We start from the raw sequence: 15,973 nt of genomic DNA, 5'->3' as shown, positions 1-15,973 counted from the left end.
GTGGCGTTAGAACAAAGTAGGACGCAGTAACAGTGGAAGCAAGGAGACCCGCTGGAGAAGTGCTCCAGGTGGTGGTGGAGCTGGAAGAAATGAGCGGCTTAAACTAAGGCAGTGCCATAGGAAAGTAGAATTAAGGAGCTTGGAATGTCAAACGTAGGACTGACAAGTCTAATCAGGAGGAATCAAAGATAACTCATATTTTCTATATTGGGTGATTGGGTGATTAAATTAGGTCTTTAAATGTTGAATTTGACTTGCCTATAAGAAATAGCTGTGAAAATGTCTCAGACTCTTGAAAATATAAATGAAAAGCTAAGGAGAGATCTAGGCTCCTTCTAACAGTTTTGAAGACAGTTAAAACCTTGAAAGTACATGAGAGGATTCCCAGGGCAGAGGCTCCTCACCTCCTTCAAGTCTTCATGAGCTATAAGAGTATGCCTCTTGGGGCCGGGCATGGTGGCTCACACCTGTAATCCCAGCACTTTGGGAGGCCGAGGTGGGCGGATCACGAGGTCAGGAGATCGAGACCATCCTGGCTAATACAGTAAAACCCTGCCTCTACTAAAAATACAAAAATTAGCCAGGTGTGGTGGCACGTGCCTGTAGTCCCAGCTACTCGAGAGGCTGAGGCAGGAGAATCGCTTGAACCCAGGAGACGGAGGTTGCAGTGAGCTAAGATGGTGCCACTGTACTCCAGCCTGGCAGACCGAGACTCTGTCTCAAAAAAAAAAAAAAAAAAAAAGAGTACACCTCTGCCTGCAAAATGTTACATTCCATATCAGAGCGTTCTTCAGCTTCCAAAAGTATTTCCAGAGACCTCTACCTGTTTGGGTGCCAGTAAGCCTCCCCTGGGAAGGTGCCTGCGTTTTGGTAGTCTTCTGGGGACATCAGCTCACCCCGTCCTGAGATAGCAGTGAACAGAGTTTCCAACAAGCTAGCTTTCAATTAACATCAAAATTCAGCATTAAAGTTCTTTTATCTCATTTGTTCTGGGTTAAAATAGTGAGATGAGGAACAACAGTGGTAAACCAGGGTATAAACCTCTGGTGACTGCTGGGCATGGTAGCTCACGCCTGTAATGCCTGTGCTTTGGGAGGTCTTGAGCCCAGGAGTTCCAGACCAGCCTGGGTGGCGCAGTGAGACCCCATCTCTACAAAATTAAAAAAAAAAAAAATTAGCCAGGCGTGGTGGCACTTGCCTGTGGCCCCAGCTACTCGGGAGGCTGAGTTGGGAGGATTACGTGAGCCTGAGAGATTGGGGCTGCAGTGAGCCATGATTGACCCACTGCATTCCAGCCTAGGCGACAGAGCAACACCCTGTCTTAAAAAAATAAATAAACCTCTGATGACAACCCAAACCCCAATTAGTTCCCCATGTCCCATAGGTCTGCAGGTCTGCATTAATAAAAGCTAGCAGCCATAACATAAATCCTGAAACCTCATGGCTCAACCCAATAGAAGCTGGACTGTTGGTCAGATAAAATCCAGTTGGCTGAGATGAGGGCTCTGCTCCATACTGTTATTCAAGGATCTATGGTGACAGAGGCCCTGCCTTCAGCAGGTAGTACTCAAGCTGCCTTGGACATCAACATCATAAGTACGTGGGGAGAGAGAGGGGGCCACCTGTGGGAGGCTTTGATGGCCTCAACCTCAAAGTGATACACAGCATTTCCCTCCACACCCTCTGGCTAAAGACTTGTATTTCAAGAGAATCTGAGAAGTAGAGTCTAGCTGGGTGTCCAGGGTGTAAAGGAAACATTTAGTGACAGTTGGTCTCAGATACACAAGGGCATGGGAAGACCAGCCTGACATCTTCCTGGGCTTCATGGCCTGGAGTTTGCAGGGTAGCCCACCTCCAGCTCCTGAGCAGGGTACTCAAGAGCCTGCACATTCCAGCTCAACTGATCTTTCCCGAGTCTTCTCTGTCCCTTACCAAGAACCCTGAGCCCAGAACACACTCGCCATTCCCCAAAGGAGGCAGGCTGAGCCACACCTTCGCCTTTGCCCTAGATGGGCCTTCTGCCTGGAATCCTGTGCCCTTTCTCCTACTCTCCCGGAAGCTGTCTTCCTTAGCCATCAGAATTATTCCTGATTCGGGCCAGGCACAGTGGCTCACACCTGTAATCCCAGCACTTTGGGAGTCCGAGGCGGGTGGATCACCTGAGGACAGGAGTTCGAGACCAGCCTGGCCAACATAGCGAAACCCTGTCTCTACTAAAAATACAAAAACTAGCTGGGCGTTGTGGCATGTGCTTGTAATCCCAGCTACTAGGGAGGCTGAGGCAGGAGAATCACTTGAACCTGGGAGGCGGAGGTTGCAGTGAGCCGAGATCGTGCCACTGCACTCCAGCCTGGGCAACAGAGCAAGACTCCGTCTCAAAAAAAAAAAAAAAAAGAATTATTCCCTATTCATGTTTCTCCGGGCTGCTGTAACAGAAATCGGCTCTGGGCTGTATAAGCAAATGGAAGTATGAAGAGCAGCTCACAGGTGGAAAGGGATGGCCAGAAAACCGGGTTCAACCGGGGCAGGAACCTGGCAGCTGGCAGAGGGAGTGTGGCCCGGGCAGCAGCCTCCTCAATAAACAAGCGAATGCTCACTCCTTGCCCAGAACTGTCTGGCTCAACCCCAGCCATTTTTCCTCCTCTGCAATCAGGCTGCTAAGAATCAGAATCCCTGAGAGAAAATTCAGGGGGTCTGAGGTTTGTCAGGATTCTCAAACACAAGGTGTTCAAAATCAAAGTTAACCTTCCAAGCTAGCTTCTCCCACTCTTCAACATCTCTGCCAGTGGTATCACCCCGGCCATTAGCCCCTTGCTTCTTTCTCCCTCCCTCCCACATTACCAAGCCCTGTCAAGTCGACCTTGGAATGGCTTTGACCCTGTCCACCACTCAGCCAAACAACAGCAACGGCCGGCCCCGTCGCCACCCGCCTCGGCAGCCAGAGACCTTTTAACTCTGCCACTCGCCTACTTACCACCCTTCTAGGGTGCCCATGTCCCTCTGAAAAAAAAAGGCTGAGCTCAGACTGGCCTCTGGTCAGCCTCCTCCCAGCCAGAGCTTTCTGTCACTGCCCTTCTAGGTGCTGAGTGGCTCTGCTTCCAGTTCTTGCCTGGAGACCAGGAGCGCCCGGGAGACCCCAGCACTTTCCAGCCCACATAGACCTGCGTGCACCTCTGCCTCGTCTCCCTGAGCCTGGGCTGCCTACTCTGTAAGATACATGCCACATAATGTCCGCCACACATGATCGCTGTGACAGTGGAAATAGCTGGGCGTTCAGCGACTCATTCGACAAATGTTTACCAGCACCTTTGGTACCGGGCGCTGTCCTGGACACTGGGGACACAGCAGGCAAACGGGGCCCTGCGTATAAATCCTGAAGCTCAAGAAGGAGGTAGGGGCAAAACTGTCAGGCCGGGAAGCTCTTCATCTCCGCAGGATTCTCCCTCAACCTCAGGACGTCCCCAGCACCGCACCTGCCAGTCCCAGACTCGGACGCCGCAGACCTGTGGGAGCCCCGCGGAATGCCCCGCCCCTTTTCCCGAGGACACCCAATGAGGGCGAGAGGTCACTTCCGGGGCGGGTTCGCTAACGGAAAGGGCGGGGCATCCCTCTCGAGGAGCGGCCTTGTTCCTCAAGCGGCCGCTGGGGGCGCCAGAGCAGGACCGGAGCGCGGGCCAAGCTGGAGGTGAGCGAGGCCGCGCCCCCCTGGGCCCCGGCCCTCCCAACGCGCCCTGACGGCCGGGCTCCGCCTGACCCTGTCCTAGCTTTCGCGGTGGCACCAACCTCAAACCAGACCCTTGACTTCGACCCAACTCCACTCACCCGACTCCACTCACTCCACACCCCATGCCCCTCCCCCAACGACCCTCACCCCGCCTCACCCTTCACCTCACCCCTCACCCGCCTCGCCCCTCACCCCTCATCGCTCACGTCACCGCTCACCCGCCTCCTCACCCAGCCTCGCCCCTCACCCCGCCTCACCCCACCTCACCCCTCACCCCTCACCCCACCTCACCCCTCACCCGCCTCGCCCCTCACCCCTCATCGCTCACGTCACCGCTCACCCGCCTCCTCACCCCGCCTCACCCCTCACCCCGCCTCACCCCTCACCCCTCACCCCTCACCCCGCCTCACCCCGCCTCACCCCTCCCCCGCTCCCCTCACTGCACACTCCATACCCCACTCTCCGCACCTTACATCCCTCACCTCAGTCCTTCACCCCCTTAACCTAATCTCCATGTCCTCACACCATACACTCCTGATCCTGAAGTCTGCACACCCTGGGCTTCTCATTCCGTGCAGCCTGCCCCTCTTACCCTTACACCTGCCACACCTGGGACCCCGGAGTCCACACACCACCTCACACCCCAAGTTCCCACACGCACCTCTGGCTTCCTCCACCTGCGCTTCAGGACCCGCCCAGACTCTTCATAGCCCAACTCCAAGACTTCGCTCCCACATCACAGGTGCATTCCCTTCCTGTGCTGCTCTCATCCCGTACAAAAGAGCACATCTCTGCACCAAGCATCCCTCTTATCCCCTCACATTCCTTGTTCTCAGAGGGATCCCAGACTCTGTTAGAAACTCTTCGTACCAGGCAAGACACTCAGACCACAAACCACACTCTAGGCTCTGACTCGCTCAACCCCCGTCCTTCACACCTAAAGTGATACCCAAGCCAGACCCTACACTCCCGCCCCACACTCCTGCCCCACACCCTTCCCGCCCCACACCCTTCCCGCCCCACACCCTTCCCGCCCCACACTCCCGCCCCACACCCTTCCCGCCCCACACTCCCACCCCACGCTCCTCCCGCCCCACACTCCCGCCCCACACCCCTCCCGCCCCACACCCCTCCCGCCCCACACTCCCGCCCCACACCCCTCCCGCCCCACGCTCCTCCCGCCCCACGCTCCTCCCGCCCCACACTCCCGCCCTACACTCCTCCCGCCCCACGCCCCTCCCGCCCCACGCCCCTCCCGCCCCACGCCCCTCCCGCCCCACGCCCCTCCCGCCCCACGCTCCTCCCGCCCCACACTCCTTCCACCCCACACTCTTCCCGCCCCACACTCCTCCCGCCCCACACTCCCGCCCCACACCCCTCCCGCCCCACGCTCCTCCCGCCCCACACCCTTCTCGCCCCACACTCCCGCCCTACACTCCTCCCGCCCCACGCCCCTCCCGCCCCCACGCCCCTCCCGCCCCACGCCCCTCCCGCCCCACGCCCCTCCCGCCCCACGCTCCTCCCGCCCCACACTCCTTCCACCCCACACTCTTCCCGCCCCACACTCCTCCCGCCCCACACTCCCGCCCCACACCCCTCCCGCCCCACGCTCCTCCCGCCCCACACCCTTCTCGCCCCACACTCCCGCCCTACACTCCTCCCGCCCCACGCCCCTCCCGCCCCACGCCCCTCCCGCCCCACGCTCCTCCCGCCCCACACTCCTTCCACCCCACACTCTTCCCGCCCCACACTCCTCCCGCCCCACACTTCCGCCACCCATCCTAAGCTCCGTTCCATTGTGCTTTGGTGCGGGCTCAGGCCTCTTTCTCCACCCGTTCCCAGTCATCCCAGGCAACCTCATTAGGCAAGAAATGCCGTGAATTCTAATCCTGTGGCTGCTTCCTCCACATCAGCTCTCACACCCTCTCCCTGGATCTCCTTTTCAGATCCATCCCTCTTCTGAGATCCAGTGCCACTCCGGCCACAGCCTCCATCTTTCTAGCAGTCTCATGCTCTATCCCCAAATCTACCTGTGGCCACCCCAACGCCCCACTTATAGAAACTACATGTCTTTTCTATGCCTCTGCTTCACCCCAACCATCAACCACCCCTTAAGCCACTCTCATACTTGTGCTCTCAGTGTCCTTACCTTGTCCATCCACTGCATGTATGTTTACGTTCCCAGGCCTTCTACACTCCATCCATTGTCTCTGTGCCGTCTTAGGGTCCTGAGGACACTGTGGCCATGTGGCCTCAGCCACATGTCTAGGTGCCCCTAGGGAGGCATGCAGCTTTGATAAAGCTTTATCGTTCTCCTCAAACCAAGAATGTCTGTTGTTACAAGAAGAAACTTTTCATTGCCATTTATTAGGGAGTTAGAGACCATCGGGCCTGAAATCCCCCCCTTGCCATCCTACCTTGACCTCTACCTACCTTATTCTATCTCTACCTCCTTACCTTCCCTTACCTTCATAGGGTGAAATGACCCCTTACTTGTCTGAGAGCAGTCCCTGCACCATCAGTTACCCTTTCTTCTGATTCTTCAGGCTTTTCTGTCCAGGTAGCTCTTTCCACACAGCCTAGAAACGAAGAATTCAAAAAACAAAAAACCTTGACTCTGTATCACCTTCTAGTTACCTCCTGTTTTTTTCTCCCCTTCCCATCTAAATCTGTACACACAATCCATTTTGTCTAATGATCCATTAATTATTTAATTCATGAAAATATTTTTACTTTTATGGCTCTCCTGAAACGTCTCACCGAGTTGACCAGTGACACCCAAATCAAATATCTTGAATTTACTGAGCTCTTTTTTTCGTTTTGCAGAGGGGATCTTCCAGATCTTCCTCTGTAGCCTAGTCTAGAGTGCTGGGGCACAATTGTCCCACCTCACCCTCCTGAGTAACTAGGACTGGAGGTGCGCACCACCACACCCAGCTATTTTTAAATTTTTTTGTAGAGACTGTTGCCCGGGCTGGTCTGAAACTCCTGGCTTCAAGCATTTCTCCTGCTTTAGCCTCCCAAAGCACTGGGATTCCAGGCATGAGCTACCATGCCTGGGCCTGCCATGCCCAAATACTGTAATCTTTGACACTAGTGTAATATCTCCCAACTTAAAATAAAATACCCCTGTGACTCTACATTACATTCCAGGTACTGGCATGTTTCTCTGCTTCTCTTTGAAGTAAAACTCACCAGTTTCTACTTCTCCTTCCCTCTCTTTAGAAACATTTCGATTGGGCTCTTGTTCCAGCCACTCCATGAAAACAGCTCCTGTCAAGATTGCCAGTGTGACCTCCAGATTGTCAAATCCAGTGGTTACTTTTTATTTATTTTTGTTTTTGTTTTTTTGGAACAGAGTGTTGCTCTGTCACCCAGGCTGGAGTGCAGTGGCATGATCTCGGCTCACTGCAACCTCCACCTTCTGGGTTCAAGGGATTCTTCTGCCTCAGCGTCCTGAGTAGCTGGGACTACAGGCGCCCGTCACCATGCCTAGCTAATTTTTGTATTTTTAGTAGAGATGGGGTTTTGCCATATTGGCCAGGCGGGTCTCGAACTCCTGACCTTGTGATCCCCCGCCTCTGCCTTCCAAAGTGCTGGGATTACAGGCATGAGCGACTAAGCCTGGCGGCTACCTCCACTTCTAACACTCTGGTCCAAGCCTCATCATTCCTTACCTGGAGTTTTGCAGCTGCCTCCTAAATGATGTCCCTGTTCCATGCTTTCCACCCCTTAGTCTATTCTCAACACAGAAGCCAGAGTGATCCTTTTAAGTCATTATTCAAATCACATCACCTTTGTCAGATTTTTCCAGTGTTTCCTCATCTCATTCAGAATAAAAATCGAAGTTCTGGCCAGGCATAGTGGCTCACACCTGTAATCCCAGGACTTGGGAGGCCGAAGCAGGCGGATCACCTGAGGTTCAGGAGTTTGAGACCAGCCTGGCCAATATGGCGAAACCCCGTCTCTACTAAAAATACAAAAATTATCTGGGCATGGTGGCGGGCACCTGTAATCCCAGCTACTTGGAAGGCTGAGGCAGGAGAATTGCTTGAACCTGGGAGGCGGAGGTTGCGGTGAGCCGAGATGACGCCACTGCACTCCAGCCTGGGCAACAGAGTGAGACTCCGTCTCAAGAAAAAAAAAAAAAAGAGTGTGTAGTGAGAAGAGAAGGGGCTAAAAGGACCTTCCTTGACCCATTAGAGCCAGTAAAGGAGAGAGCCAAGAAAGAGCAGGGAAGGAACTACCACAGGTGGACAGAGTTTGGAGAGAACAAGGTTAAAACATCAAGAGAAGAGAATTTTGAGCAGGAGAAAATGGCCAAATGTCAGTGCTGCAGAGATGTTAAATAAAAGAAAGACAGAAAGTGCCCTGGGTGTGCCAGTTATGACTTTGGTGAGAGCATTGTCAGTGAATGTCAGAGACAGATGCCAGATGACAGTGGAGTGAGGAGGACAGACAAACGTGTGAGGCCTGGCTGCTAAAGGAAGGAGAGGGAATAGCTATAGGAGAGGGTTAAGGACGGTGTTCCGGACATTTCTTCCTCCCATCACCCACTATTAGCCCCCTGCCCTGCCACCTGCCTGTACCTCCCCACTTACTCTTAGCAAACTATTCCTACTTACCAAAAAGCAGGACGGAGTCCCTGCACGTGGAATGGCTCCATGCCCACAGAAGTACCTCCTTTACAGATCCCGAAAGACCATACACCCTGACCCTGCACCCTCATTCTCAGATCTGCCTGTCAGGCCTCCTGGAGGGTCCTTTGCTCCTCCCTCAGAATCTCTACCCTTAACAGGGAGGACGGCAAGAGGGGAAAGATAATAATTTTCTTTCTTTTTTTTTTTTTGAGATGAAGTTTCGCTCTTGTCACCCAGACTGGAGTGCAATGGCACAATCTCGGCTCACTGCAACCTCCACCTCCCGGGTTCAAGCGATTCTCCTGCCTCAGCCTCCCCAGTAATCCCAGTAGCTGGGATTAGGCACCTGCCGCCACACCCGGCTAATTTTTATATTTTTAGTAGAGACGGGGTTTCACCATGTTGGCCAGGCTGGTCCCAAACTCCTGACCTCAGGTGATCCACCCACCTCGGCCTCCCAAAGTGTTGGGATTACAGGCGTGAGCCTCCGCGCTTGGCCACGATCATGATTTTCTTTCAGAATTAGAGCTTTACAATGGTCAACTCCTTTATTCAGCCAACATTTATTAAGCACTTGCTGTTTTCCTAGCTCTGAACTGAACACTAGGAATAGTTCATTGGAAAGATGGCCTCTGCTTTCCAGGACCCCACAGTCTAGTTGGGGAGGTAGAGGAATCCACAATCACAATACCAGCTAAGAGGCACCGTGATGAGGGAGGCCCAGGAAGTCACAGGAGAACTGAGTGGAGGCCCTTAACTCTGAAGTAAAGACCAGGAAGGCTTTCCCCACATGTACAGTGGGAACAATACCGCAGCATCTGTGGCCCATCCCTCCCTGTTTTATGCTTACCTGGCTCATTCCTTCACCTTCATGAGGTTACAAGTTCCCTGGCAGCTCTTACAACATTATTTATCTATTTCTCTCCTTTCTTACTAGTGCCTTGTAGATAAATAGGTGAGCATCAAATATTAACAGAATGAATTAATGTATATTAATAAAGGTGAGGAGAGGATCTGGAGTGATGTAATTACTGTTCAACATTTTAAATAATAACAGATATGATTTATTAAGTGCTCATTATGGTAGGTACTGTGCTGAACAGTATATAATTTATTTCAATTAATCCTCACAAAACTCCACAAGATATAGGTACTACTAATAATTCCCGTTTAAAAAATACAAAACTTGGCTGGGTGTGGTGGCTCACATCTGTGATCTCAGCACTTTGGGAGGCCGAGGTGGATAGATCACCTGAGGTCAGGAGTTTGAGACCAGCCTGGCCAACATGGAGAAACCCCATCTCTACTAAAAATACAAAATTAGCCGGGCGTGGTGGCACTTGCCTGTAATCCCAGTTACTCAGGAGGCTGAGGCAGGAGAATCACTTGAACCCAGGAGGCAGAGGTTGTGGTGAGCCGAGATCGCGCCACTGTGCTCCAGCCTGGGCAACAAGAGCAAAACTTCGTCTCAAAAAAAAAAAAACTCAAAAAAATTACCAAAAATTTGTCGAGAAGATGTGTAAGTTGCCAAAAGTAACACTGCTGATATGTGGTAGAGCCAAGATTTGAACCCAGGCAGCTCAATTCCAGAACCAGGACAGTCTCTATGGGGCACTGCCTCTAATGCCCAGGAGAATTCTTCTGGAAAGTTAAGTTGATTATAATTTTTTTAATGTATGAATCATTTCATATTTTAAAATTAAACGTACCCTCCTCCAGGCTCCCATCGCTTGATGTCTGTAATTATTACATTAACTGCTTCGACATCTGTCACATCCTGGTTTGTCATATGGTATGTGTGACTTACTCCCATATTGCACTAGAAATTCCTTAGGTACAGGAATTGTATCTTTGAAACACATCAGCACAATAGCTTGCATCTTAGTGGGTACTCAATATGGTTTTGCAAGAAAAAATTCCATGTCACCATTATGACAGACTTTTTTCATTACAATGAAGATGTTTGCTGTGTTAATGACTCCAGCCTTCAGCTACGTTTGTATGGCAAAGATGGAAGAAAGGGGAAGGACAACTTATATGTGCCGAATGCTATGCTGGGGCCTTTAGACATGTTCCCATTTAACCTTCACAACAGCCCTGTGGAGTACGTGGTATTGTCTGAATCTGAGAGATGGGGAAAGAATTCCTTAGAGAAATCACTGAGTTATAACCAGTGGAGCTGGATTTGAAATGTAGGTCTGTCTGACTGCAGCTTCTTTCTGTGCATTGCCTAGATGGATGATGCTGACCCTGAGGAAAGAAACTATGACAACATGCTGAAAATGCTGTCAGATCTGAATAAGGACTTGGAAAAGCTATTAGAAGAGATGGAGAAAATCTCAGGTAGGATGTGTGAACCCAAAAGTATCTGAGACAGGTCTCAATCAATTTAGAAAGTTTATTTTGCCAAGGTTAAAGATGCACCTGTGACACAGCCTCAGGAGGTCCTCAGGACATATGCTCAAGGTTGGCAGGGTACAGCTTGCTTTTATACATTTTAGGGAGAGAGAATACATCAGTCAGTACCTGTAAGATGTACACTGGTTCGGCCGGGCGCGGTGGCTCACTCCTGTAATCCCAGCACTTTGGGAGGCCGAGACGGGTGGATGACGAGGTCAGGAGATCGAGACCATCCTGGCTAACACAGTAAAACCTCGTCTCTACTAAAAATACAAAAAATTAGCTGGGTGTGGTGGCAGGCACCTGTAGTCCCAGCTACTCGGGAGGCTGAGGCAGGAGAATGGCATGAACCCGGGAGGTGGAGCTTGCAGTGAGCCGAGATGGTGCCACTGCACTCCAGCCTGGGCGACAGAGTGAGACTCTGTCTCAAAAAAAAAAAAAAAAGATGTACATTGGTTCGATCTGGAAAGGTGGGACAACTCAAAGGGGGATGATTCCAGGTTATAGATAGATTTAAATTTTTTCTGATTGGCAATTGGTTGAAAGAGTTATGGTCTAAAGACCTGGAATCAATAGAAAAGAATGTCTGGGTTATGACGGTAAGGGGTTGTGGAGACCAAAGTTTTATCATGCAGATGAAGCCTCCGGGTAGCAGGCTTCAGAGGGAATAGATTGTAAAAAGCTTTCTTATCAAACTTAAGGTCTGTGTTCATGTTAATGCTAGTCACCTTTTCCTGAATTCCAAAAGAGAGGCAGGTATAACGAGGCATACCCAATTTCTCCTTCTCCTCACGGCTTGAACCAACTTTGGCCAAGCAATACACCCACCTTGGCCTCCCAAAGTGTTGGGATTACAGGTGTGAGCCAGGGTGCCTGGCCAAATAGCTTTTATTCACTAGAGCAGACTTTAGAAAATTTCTCCTTAGAAATGTTTGCAATTTTTTGCCTATGTACTTTTGAACTATGAATAGCTGAGACACGTATCAGTTAATTTAGAAAGTTTATTTTGCCAAGTTTGGGGACACTTATCCGTGACACAGCCTCAGGGGGTCCTAATGACATGTGCCCAAGGTGGTCAGAGCACAGCTTGGTTTTATTTATTTATTTATTTTTAAATTTTTATTTATTTATTTATTTTAAGACAGAGTCTCGCTCTGTCGCCCAGGCTGGAGTACAGTGGCGTGATCTCGGCTCACTGCAAGCTCCACCTCCCGGGTTCATGCCATTCTCCTGCCTCAGCCTCCCGAGTAGCTGGGACTACAGGCGCCTGCCACCACGCCTGGCTAATTTTTTGTATTTTTAGTAGAGACGGGGTTTCACTGTGTTAGCCAGGATGGTCTTGATCTCCTGACCTCGTGATCCACCCGTCTCGGCCTCCCAAAGTGCTGGGATTACAGGCGTAAGCCACCGCGCCTGGCCTTGTATTTTTAATAGAAACAGGGTTTCACCATGTTGGCCAGGATGGTCTTGATCTCCTGACCTTGTGATCTGCCTGCCTCAGCCTCCCAAAGTCCTGGGATTACAGGCGTGAGCCACCGCGCCTGGCCTTTTTTTTTTTTTTTTTTTTGAGACGGAGTCTTGCTCTGTCGTCCAGGCTTGAATGCAATGATGTGATCTCAGCTCACTGCAACCTCCGCCTCTCGGGTTCAAGTGATTCCCCTGCCTCAGCCTCCTGGGTAGGTGGGATTACAGGCGCCTGCCACCATGCCCAGCTAATTTTTGTATTTTTAGTAGAGACGAAGTTTCACCATTTTGGCCAGGCTGGTCTCAAACTCCTAACCTCAGGTGATCCACCTGCCTTGGCCTCCTGAAGTGCTAGGATTACATGCGTGAGCCACCACGCCCAGCCAGCAAACAGTTTTATGTAGTGAAAAATCTTTCAATATTTTCCTTTCTGATTTATTGCCATTATTTTGACACCTAGAAAGTCTTTCCTCAATCTGAGATCAGTGAAATATTTAGTTGTATTTTCTTCTACTTTTCTCCGTATTCCTTTTTAACATTTAATCCTAACCCATCTGGCATGCCAAATGACCTACGCTGCGTATTGCTTTTTTTTTTTTTTTTTTTTGAGACAGAGTCGCGCTCTGTTGCCCAGGCTGGAGTGCAGTGGTGCAATCTCGGCTCACTGCAAGCTCCCCCTCCCGGGTTCACGCCATTCTCCTGCCTCAGCCTCCCGAGTAGCTGGGACTACAGGTGCCCGCCGCCACGCATGGCTAATTTTTTTTGTATTTTTAGTAGAGATGGGGTTTCCCCGTGTTAGCCAGGATGGTCTCAATCTCTTGACCTCGTAATCTGCCTGCCTTGGCCTCCCGAAGTGCTGGGATTACAGGAATGAGCCACCGCGCCCAGCCGCATATTGCATTTTTATATAAGTCTGCTACAGGCTGGGCACGGTGGCTCACACCTGTAAACCCAGCACTTTGGGAAGCCGAGGCAGGAGGATCACAAGGTCAGGAGTTCGAGACCAGCCTGGCCAATATGGTGAAACTCCATCTCTAATAAAAATACAAAAATTAGCTGGGCGTGTTGGTGGATGCCTGGAATCCCAGCTACTCAGGAGGCTGAGGCAGGAGAATCACTTGAACCCAGGAGACGGAACTTGCAGTGAGCCGAGATCATACCATTGCACTGCAGCCTGGGTGACAGAGCGAGACTCTCTCTTCTGTGATAGTCCCTGGGCATAGAGGGAGGGTGTTTGTATCGTTTTAGCAGCAGGGCATTTGCAGTGTAACAGATCCGGGCCCAGTGCGATGCCAAATGAGGGAGATTCATATCTTTGGTCATCTTCAGAATACCATGATTTTAGTTTCCTTGGAAGCAAAATGAGGGGAGATAAGTTTGACAATTATAAGAGTAATTTGTGCATTAGAACAGAAAAAGGAACCTATTCCATTAGGGCACCAACGAAAAATATGAGGAAAAGTTATAATCTGGTCCTGTCTAGAGGATTATTGTAGCCAAGAAACAATGATTTAATTTGCACTCAAAAAAACGTTATGGCTGGGCGCAGTGGCCTGTAATCCCAGCACTTTGGGATTTTATTTATTTATTTATTTATTTTGAGACAGGGTCATACTCTGTCACCCAAACTGGAGTGCAGTAGTGCAATCTTGGCTCACTGCAACCTCCACCTCCCAGGCTCAAGGGATCCTTTTTTTCATCTCAGCCTCCTGAGTAGTTGCAACTACAGGTGCACACCACCATGCCCAACTAAATTTTGTATTTTCTGTAAAGACAGGGTTTCAACATGTTGCCCAGTCTGATCTCAAACTTCTGAGCTCAAGTGATCCACCCACCTCAGCCTCCCAAAGTGCTGGGATTATAGGTACGAGCCACCTTGCCCGGCCAGCCACCTTCTTGTATCCTCACATAGAGCCTCACATATCCTTGCATAGAGTGAGAGTGAGCTCTTGTGTCTCTTCTTTAAGGGATGCTAATCCCATTCAGGAGGGTCTACCCTTAGGACCTAATCATCTCCAAAAGACCCAACCTCCTAATACCATCACGTCGGGGGTTAGGATTTCAACAGGTGAATGTGGGAGGGACACATTCAGTCCATAACATGTGTGCCAGTCAGTTTACATATATCACCCATTTAATTCTCACAGTAAGCCATGAGATTGGTAGGGTCTCCAAAGATGAGGAGACTGAGATTTATATATATATAACCTCCACCTTCTGGGTTCAAGCGATTCTCCTGCCTCAGCCTCTCTAGTAGCTGGGACTACAGGCACCCACCACCACACCCGGCTAATTTTTATATTTTTAGTAGAGATGGGCCAGGAACACTGGCCATGTTGGCCAGGATGGTCTCAATCTCTTGATCTCGTGATCTACCCGCCTTGGCCTCCCAAAGTGCTGGGATTACAGGCGTGAGCCACCGCGCCCGGCCGAGATTGATACATTGCAGACACTTGTTCCAGGTCACAGAGTCAGCAGGTGGGGAGCTGGGAGGCGTACTCTGCTCTGGCCCCAGGTCCCTGCTGCACCTGCTGTCCAGGTAGTCTGCGGCCTCCCTGCACCGGAATGATCTGGGATGCTTGTGAGGATTCCACAAAGAGGAATTTTAAGGGGATGTGTTTGCTATGTACAGTTGGTTGTCATGCAGAGGGGAGATGACCTTTGTTCTGTATAGTTGCAGAGGGCTGAACCACACCAGCCAGTGGACTATGCAGAGAAAAAGTTGGAGGTGGGATTTCTGCACACACTTCTTTGAGTTCACACAAGAAGCATGTGTTCACCTATAGGCCCAGGGAATGCTACCTTCGAGTTGCTGTCAGAGGGAAAGAGCAAGAGAGCCCATCAGTGCATTGGTAGATGGTCAAGGACACCTTCCCAAGAGGAGAAGCCCCAGGCCTGGGCCTCAATGAAAGCATAGAGGTGCCCAGGTGGAGGTGGGCAGGCATCCCAGGCCACTGAACATAAGGTGACATGAGGTTTGGGTCTTGCAGGACTGGAAACAATCAGCTCTACCTGAGTGTGTGAGCTTGGGTGGATGACTCCTTAGGGGTCACCTGCAGCCATTGGCTGTGAACTGCTTGTAGGTAAGGAGCTGCGGTTTGCTCTAATTCTCCTCACATTTCATATCAGACCAGCCTCTAGCTTTTTAACATCATGTCTGGTGTATCCAGAAGTTATGCCTTGCATGAGACTAGGAAGCGTCACTATGGATGTTTGTAGGGAGTTTTTATGAGCCTGTAACAAGTAGCCTACCAGCTGTCTCTTCCTAGAGTAATTGGGTGCCTCAGCAGGATCTGGGCCTCCAGATGCTGAGCCCAGCTGGAGGCATCTGACCCTTCTGGGGTACCCCAGAGCTGCAGCCCCTCCCTGTGGCCTGACCAGTCCTGTCTGCTTGCTGCAGTGCAGGCAACCTGGATGGCCTATGACATGGTGGTGATGCGCACCAACCCTACGCTGGCCGAGTCCATGCGTCGGCTGGAGGATGCCTTCGTCAACTGCAAGGAGGAGATGGAGAAGAACTGGCAAGAGCTGCTGCATGAGACCAAGCAAAGGCCGTAGGCCCCACTGGCCCACCACAGCTGCCATGCCACCCTCTGCCCATATGAAGAGGTCACTGGGGGATGGAGCTGGCCCCCACATGAACAGCTGTATGCACTGTACTTGTTTCTGAATAAACTTATTTTTAAGCACAGCCCGAGGACCTCTTCTCTCCTGTGCCATGATCCACCCAGCTGCATATCAAACC

The 15,973-nt window shown here is 51.0% G+C and overlaps 1 protein-coding gene across 1 annotated transcript; it reads left to right on the top strand.

Annotated features, from left to right (window-relative positions):
- Nucleotides 1–3,549: 3,549 nt before the first annotated feature.
- SYCE3 (synaptonemal complex central element protein 3) lies at nt 3,550–15,919 on the top strand. Its single transcript, XM_003804587.4, has 3 exons — nt 3,550–3,685; nt 10,599–10,707; nt 15,629–15,919. The coding sequence occupies exons 2-3, from the start codon at nt 10,599–10,601 to the stop codon at nt 15,784–15,786; spliced, it is 267 nt and encodes an 88-aa protein (XP_003804635.1). The 5' UTR covers nt 3,550–3,685; the 3' UTR covers nt 15,787–15,919.
- Nucleotides 15,920–15,973: the final 54 nt, after the last annotated feature.

This window comes from Pan paniscus, chromosome 23 (genome assembly GCF_029289425.2).
Source record: "Pan paniscus chromosome 23, NHGRI_mPanPan1-v2.0_pri, whole genome shotgun sequence".
In the NCBI taxonomy this organism is placed as follows: Eukaryota; Metazoa; Chordata; class Mammalia; order Primates; family Hominidae; genus Pan; species Pan paniscus.
Note: the sequence above shows the minus strand (reverse complement) of the source record. Positions and strands in the feature narration are given on the sequence as shown.